We start from the raw sequence: 7,677 nt of genomic DNA, 5'->3' as shown, positions 1-7,677 counted from the left end.
ACTTTAGAACCAGTTTAAACATAAACTTACAAACACGCAAAGTATGTTCCCATTTTAACTGGGTATTTCTAGTATTTTTTTCTGAAAGTCTTCACTTTTAGCTAAATCAATTCATGTGACTGTTATTCAGCATCTATATCCTGTGACTTTCCTGGGGGGAATGTCCAATTATCATACCAGCAAGAGGGACCATAGCAAATTATCAAATACATGCATATAACTACCCACAGAAAAATTTGCAAAGTATAATGATATAATAGCTTTCTGTGAAAGCACCTATAGAAATAGGGAATGTATGAGTATACTGGTCTGCGGAAAAATGTTTTATTACAAAGTTTCTCCACAACTTAACCATAAAAAAAGAAAAAAAAAATAATTGAATCAAAACCCAGTCACAAAAAATGATATATAAACCCGCTGAACTCCATCTGTGCGCCCCTCCAGTCCCAGAGTAATATTACATGTAGAAACCCAAATAGCAACCCCTATGAGGTAACAGATAACTGCTGAACAGGCTTTATAATGGGATGATGTAGCAGCATTACCCCAACAGGAAATCCCTGAAGAGTGATGGGAAGAGAGGCCTGCATGTCTCTGTCCCCATTAGGATCATAAGCCCCAACTGGAAGACGGCTGGGTTTTCCCTCTCTTGCCCCATTGGAAACGAGCATGCTCAACCAACACGTAAGAATAAAGAATCTTCAACATCAGAGAGCAAACATTATGGTGCAGGACAACTGGCTGCAGACAAAGAATACAGCACCGGTGTACTAGAATTAATACTTTAAATAACAGAGTAAAAAAAAAAAAAAAAATTAACGTGGTTCATCCGGCTTCTCACATGAAGAGCAGAGTTGGAGCAAAACAGAGTCACCCCCAACAGAGAAAGCGGCATAGGAATTAATGCCTACAAAGACATGAACAATCAGAAAGGCAAGCTCCATCTGGTTTAATTCCCTCCGTCCCCAACCAGAGGGATAGTAATAATTTAGTCCACGTGAGTCTATTTTGTAAGAGTCACTGTACAAGGCATATATAAAAGTTAAGACCGCAAGGATCTCTTGGTCTTCAGATGCTTTTTTTTTTTTCACCAGTCAGGATCAGGCCATTTTGGTATCTTCTTTTACCCTGTGAAAATATTGAAGGAGAATTCATCAGCGATGAGTTGGAATGTCTAAAAATTGGGCATGACATCCGTGTGTCACTAGTGTGACAAGTACCTGAGCCTGGGAAACAGCGGTACAGTTATCGCTGTTCCCCAACGCTGGGTGCTGAAGAACGCTCGCATCATTCTTCTCTGCTCGTGCTGGATTAGCGTGAGCAAGGGAGAAGGTTGATTGTTATATTCAACTGATAACAGTGAAAGCAGGCGGCAGCTAATAAGACTACTATTCTCATCAGCCTACACCTGCTGCCGCTAATAACAGTGAGAGCATTGGTTTGGGTTCTCCTGAATTTTTGATAACCAGCCAGGAAAAACTTGACAGCTGCGGGATGCAACCCTCAGCTGTCAGCAAGGCTGGCTACCAAGAATAGAGGGGTCTCCATGTCGGATAGGTGAGAAATATGGTGGTTTTTTATTTTTGTTATATTACAAGAGACGAGAGCTTCAATGGAATGGGCGTTATGAGAGTATAACGGTGTTATTTTTAAATAAAAATGGAAAACGGTGTTTTGTTTTTATTTCAAATAAAGGACTTTATTCTAGCTGTGTCTTTATTTATCATATAACTATAGGATCTTATAGACACCTCTCCATTACTAAGCCGTGGGCTTGATTTCACCAGACAATACAAAGGTGACATCGACCCCACAAATATTACCCCACTTGCCACCGCCACAGGACAAGCGGTAAGAGCCGGGCAAAGCGCCAGAATTGGCGCATCTAATAGATGTGCCTTTTCTGGGCAGCTGCGGGCTGTTATTTTTTAGGTTGGGGGTCAATATCCATGGCCATTTACCAGCCTGAGAATACCAGCCCCCCCGCTGTCTGCTTTAGCACATCTGGTTGTCAAAAATGGGGGGCCATTTTATTAAAATTATGTATTTAAATAATCGAAAAAGAAAATAACATGGGGGACTTTATTATTGCAGCACACAGCTGACAGTTTTGCATGGCTGGATATCAAAAACACAGGGTAACCAATGCCGATTTATTTATAGCGCAGGCAGCAGCTGACCAATACTCCCATCAGCCGCCGCCTGCTCTCGCTTTTATCAGTTGAATATAACAACATTCTCCCATGCTCGCGCTGATTGCCTGCAGTTCACAGAATGATGAGAGCGGTAGCACCCAGCGACTGGGAACAGGGCTAACTGTACCGCTGCTTCCCAGGCTCCAGTACGTTTGGTACTGATGTGGCACACGGTTGCCACACGTATTACACACACGGACATCGATGCACAATTGTGTGGACAGCGATCTCCAAGCAACACACTTTATTCCAATCATCCATTGCATGTTTTATTGCACTTTAGTTTGGTTCTGTTGCCTTGTATGATAATTGTGTTATCTATGGTGTTACATAGGACTGCAGGTAACATCTACTACATTACCTGCATTGAGTTATCACTGTGGTATGTGGTGTTGCATAGGATTGCAGGTTACTACTACATTATCTGTACTATGTGGTGTTACATAGGACTGCAGGTGACATTTTCTGTATTCAGCGCTATCACTGTGTTATCAGTGGTGTTACGTTTTTTTTTCTCTGCGCCCCTGATCTTTTCTGACCCTAGCAAAGCCCCCGATGTCAACTGTTGCCAATGTTGGAGAAAATTTAAATTCATACCGTTTTGCATCCATCTTATCCTCTTTTAGCTTGTCATCTTCTTTACCATCTGCAAAAGGATTAACTTGGTCATAATACTAGTAAAAATCAAACATGAACCACCATCAGAATGGGAGAAATCCTTCCTGAAACTTGTTTTATAGTGGGAACAAGAGGTCTTTTATTCCACTCTTGATAAAGATTAAGGGCATTGTGGATATTTTAATTGTGTCATTTTTTGGGGAGTTCAGCATGAGGGATAAAAAAAAATGTTTTATAGTATAGGTCAATAATGATACTAATTTTGCACAAGAAAAACAGGATTTTTGGTTGCTTACCGTAAAATCTGTTTCTTGAAGCCTCCATTGGGGGACACAGGAACCATGGGTGTATGCTGCTGCCACTAGGAGGCTGACACTATGCAAATAAAAAAGTTAGCTCCTCCTCTGCAGTGTACACCCCACTGACTGGCATTATACTCTTCAGTTAGTGAGAAAGCAGTAGGAGATAATGAAACAAGGTTGAAAAACCATAACCACAAACTTGAGAACTGTAACGTGAGAACAGTCATAGAACAGATAACAGAAAACATTGGGAGGGAGCTGTGTCCCCCAATGGAGGCTTCAAGAAACAGATTTTACGGTAAGCAACCAAAAATCCTGTTTTCTTTATCGCCTCTCATTGGGGGACACAGGAACCATGGGACGTTCCAAAGCAGTCCCAAGGGTGGGAAAAACAGACTTCCATCAGGTCAGAGGACTCACCACTGCCGCCTGCAGGATCCTTCTGCCTAGGCTGGCGTCCGCCGATGCGTAGGTATGGACCTTGTAAAATTTGGCGAACGTGTGGATGGAAGACCAAGTTGCCGCTTTGCAAAGCTGTAGGGCGGAAGCCCTGTGGTGCACCGCCCAGGAGGCGCCGACTGCCCGGGTAGAGTGAGCCTTAATCCCAGGAGGGGGCACTCTGTTCTTGACCCGGTAAGCCTCCAAAATTGCCATTCTGATCCATCGAGCAATAGTCGCTTTAGAAGCCGGGTGGCCTCTGCGCGTGCCATCAGGAATGACGAAAAACGAATCCGTCTTCCGAAAAGAGGATGTTCTATCCAGATAAATCCTCACTGCCCTGACGAGGTCTAGCTTGTTCAACGATCGCTCCAGAGGATGAGTCGGAGCTGGACAAAAGGAAGGTAGAACGATGTCCTCGTTGAGGTGGAAGGTGGAAACCACCTTAGGAAGAAAAGAAGGTGGGGGTCGGAAAACCACCTTGTCCTGGTGAATGACCAAAAACGGAGGGCGGCAAGACAGTGCCGCCAGCTCGGAAACGCGGCGAATGGAAGTGATGGCCACCAGAAAGGCCACCTTCCAAGATAACACTGATAGAGGAATCTCCCTTAGAGGCTCAAAGGGAGAAACCTTCAAAACGTCCAGTACTAGGTTTAGGTCCCATGCCTCCACAGGGGCCCTGTACGGCGGGACGGCGTGGGCTACCCCCTGAAAGAAGGTCTTAACCTGTGGCCGAGAGGCCAAGGACTTCTGAAAGAGGATGGAAAGCGCAGAGACCTGGCCCTTCAGGGAACTAAGAGCCAGGCCCGAATCCAGCCCTGCCTGAAGGAAGGCCAAAAGAGAAGGCAGGGAAAAAACCATAGGCGGAACGCGGTTGGACTCGCACCAACGGAAGTAGGCCTTCCAGGTGCGGTAGTAGATCCTGGAAGACGAAGGCTTCCGAGCCTGAATCATGGTGTGAATCACCCGGTCCGAAAGGCCGGACGCTCTTAGAACCGCGGTCTCAACAGCCACGCCGTTAAACTGAGCGACCGAGAATTCGGGTGGCAGATCGGACCCTGGGACAGCAGATCGGGCCTGTCTGGAAGGCGCCAGGGAGCGTCCGCGAGAAGGTTGACAAGCTCCGCGAACCAAGCTCTCCTGGGCCAATCCGGGGCGATCAGGATGACCGGCACCCCTTCCGCTTTGATCTTCTTCAACAGTTTGGGCAGTAATGGAAGGGGTGGGAACAGGTAGGGCAGCTCGAACTGTGACCAAGGAATGGCCAGAGCATCGACGCCCACTGCGAGAGGATCGCGTGACCTGGAGACGAATTGCGGAACCTTCCTGTTGATTCGAGACGCCGTGAGATCCACATCCGGAGTTCCCCATCGAAGACAAATCTGATGAAAGACCTCCGGATGCAGGGACCATTCCCCTGCCGCGAGACCCTCGCGGCTGAGGAAGTCGGCGGCCCAGTTTTCCACGCCGGGGATATGCACCGCGGATATCACCGGAACCGTTGCCTCTGCCCAAAGGAGGATCTTGGATACCTCGGCAAGGGCCAGGGAGCTCCGAGTCCCCCCCTGATGGTTGACAAATGCCACAGCCGTGGCGTTGTCCGTCTGGATCCGGACTGGAAGGCCCCTGAGGATCCTTTCCCAATGACGGAGGGACAGAAAGATGGCCCGAATTTCGAGGACGTTGATCGGCAGAGCAGACTCCTGCGGCGACCAACGGCCCTGAACCGTCAGGTGGCGAAAAACCGCACCCCAGCCGATCAAGCTGGCATCCGTTGTCACCACCTGCCAGTGAACCGGAAGGAAGGACCTGCCCTGGGAGATGAGAGGAGACGTCAGCCACCAGTTGAGAGACCGCTTGACCCGAAAGGAGAGTCTGATCGGCCGATCCAGGGAGAAGACCGACCTGTCCCACTGAGACAGAATGGCTTGCTGAAGGGGTCGAGAATGGAATTGAGCGAAGGGAATCGCTTCCAAGGTAGCTACCATCCTCCCCAGAACCTTCATGGCCGATCGGAGGGAGGGAGGCCGAGGACCCTGGAGCAAGAGTATGTCCCGACAAAGGGTGGATCTCTTGTCCTTGGGAAGGAAGACTCTGGACTGACGAGTGTCGAAGAGCATGCCCAGAAAGATGATGCGCTGAGAAGGAATAAGGCAGGACTTCTTCCGGTTGACCAGCCATCCGAAACGGGATAAGGTGTCGAGGACAATGGACAAGCGTTCGCGGGCCTGAGCAAAGGACGGAGCCTTGATGAGGAGGTCGTCGAGGTATGGAAACAGGACCAAGCCTCTGACCCTCAAAATGGCCATCAGCGCCGCCATGATTTTCGTGAACACCCTTGGCGCGGTTGCGAGACCGAACGGCAGGGCGACGAACTGAAAATGATCTTGTTGCACTGCAAAGCGCAGGAAACGGTGATGTCCGGGAAATATTGGAACATGTAGGTAGGCGTCCTGGATATCTATAGAACATAGAAATTCCTGAGCCTCCATGGAAGCAATTACTGAACGAAGGGATTCCATCCTGAAGTGTCTCAGGCGAACCCTCCTGTTCAGCAATTTGAGGTCCAGAATGGGACGAACCTTGCCGTCTTTTTTCGGTACCACAAAGGTTCGAGTAGAAACCCGTGTACCGTTCCTTTTCTGGGACGGGAACAATTACCCCGGATTTGAGCAGAGAAGCGATGGCTGCGAAGAAGCCCGGAACCAGAGCGGGATCTTTTGGAGGACGAGATTGGAAAAAACGATCTCTGGGTCGGGAGGCGAACTCTATTTTGTATCCCGAGGATACAACTTCCCTGACCCATGCATCCTCTACTGCGGAAATCCAGACGTCCCTGAAACGGAGAAGACGGCCCCCCAACCTGGGAGTTGGGCTGGAGTCTTGCAGAGTCATGCGGAAGTGGATCTTCCAGTCCTGGGCCTGGACGATCTACCCTGGGAACAGCGAGGACGCCAGGACGGAGTGGGCCTGAAGGACACCGCCTTCTTCTCTTGACGTGCCTGTGGCCTCTGTTGCTGCTGGGAAAAAGAGTTTGATGCAGCGAAGCGACGAAAAGGCCGAAACGAGCGAAACTGCCGTCTAGGAGGAGGGCGACGAGGCTTAGCCTGGGGGAGAAGAGAACTTGTACCCCCGGTGGCGTCCTTAATTATTTGGTCCAGCTGGGAACCAAAGAGGCGAGAGCCCTGGAAGGGCAGACTAGTGAGGGACTTTTTGGAGGACAAGTCCGCCTGCCAGGCCTTGAGCCAAACGGTCCGGCGGATGGCAACGGCATTGCTGGAAGCCTGAGCCGCACAAGACGCGACATCCAGGGAGGCGGAAACCAGGTAATCACCAGCGTGGGAAATCTGGTTGGCAAGTTCCGCTAATTGCGCGGGAGGAGCCCCGTCCAGGATACCTCGCCGTAGATCCTTGGCCCATTTTGAGATGGATTTTGAAGCCCAAGTGGAAGCAAAGGCTGGGCATAGCGCTGCTGAGGCCGCTTCAAAGGCAGATTTCGCGAAGGATTCTATAACTCTGTCGTTAGAATCCTTCAGAGACGCTCCGCCGGACAGTGGAAGCACAGTGTTGGTGGACAGCCTGGAGACAGGGGGATCCACCGAGGGAGAGACCGTCCAATTGGCGGTAAGTTCTGGTGAAAAAGGATATAACACCCCCAGGCGTTTTCCCCTCTGAAAACGTCTGGTCGGATTCTCTCTCTCTCTGGTCAGAATTTCCTCGAATTCAGGATGAGGAGCGAAAAATTTTGAAGGTGGTTTGGCCCGTCTAAACGAAACCGCCTGATCTGCGGGTTCCGTAGAGGGATCCTTAATGCCACAGGTTTGGTTTATAGCCCGAATGAGGTTTTGGACCGACTCACTCATGGTGGCGATCTGGCTAGGATCCAGCTCCGAAATCTCCTCTGAGGGCGCATCAGATAAAGCCTCGCCTGACTCAGGGGAGGAGGATCGGTGCGACACCAACCGCGGGGGGGGGGGGGGGTTATGGAGGGGGGGGGGGGGGGGGGTGGCCGGGCGGCGAGATGGAACGCGAAGAGGACTCAGACCGACGTTCCTGTCTGGACCTTTTGTAGCTTGGCAAGGAGGTCTCGGGTGGCGGTTCCTGCGACCCGCTGGCCACGGCAG

The 7,677-nt window shown here is 49.9% G+C and overlaps 1 protein-coding gene across 1 annotated transcript in view; it reads right to left on the bottom strand.

Annotated features, from left to right (window-relative positions):
* Positions 1-310: 310 nt before the first annotated feature.
* The window catches only part of HDAC1 (histone deacetylase 1), a 45,104-nt gene continuing 37,737 nt past the window's right edge, over positions 311-7,677 (bottom strand). Inside the window, exons 13-14 of the mRNA XM_069757040.1 lie at positions 2,793-2,841; positions 311-1,128 (exon numbers count right to left, since the gene is read on the bottom strand). Of these exons, the coding sequence (XP_069613141.1) occupies positions 1,101-1,128; positions 2,793-2,841 (77 nt within the window). The 3' untranslated portion in view covers positions 311-1,100. The remainder of the gene's footprint in view (positions 1,129-2,792; positions 2,842-7,677) is intronic.

This window comes from Ranitomeya imitator, chromosome 3 (assembly GCF_032444005.1).
Source record: "Ranitomeya imitator isolate aRanImi1 chromosome 3, aRanImi1.pri, whole genome shotgun sequence".
NCBI classification, from domain to species: Eukaryota; Metazoa; Chordata; class Amphibia; order Anura; family Dendrobatidae; genus Ranitomeya; species Ranitomeya imitator.
Note: the sequence above shows the minus strand (reverse complement) of the source record. Positions and strands in the feature narration are given on the sequence as shown.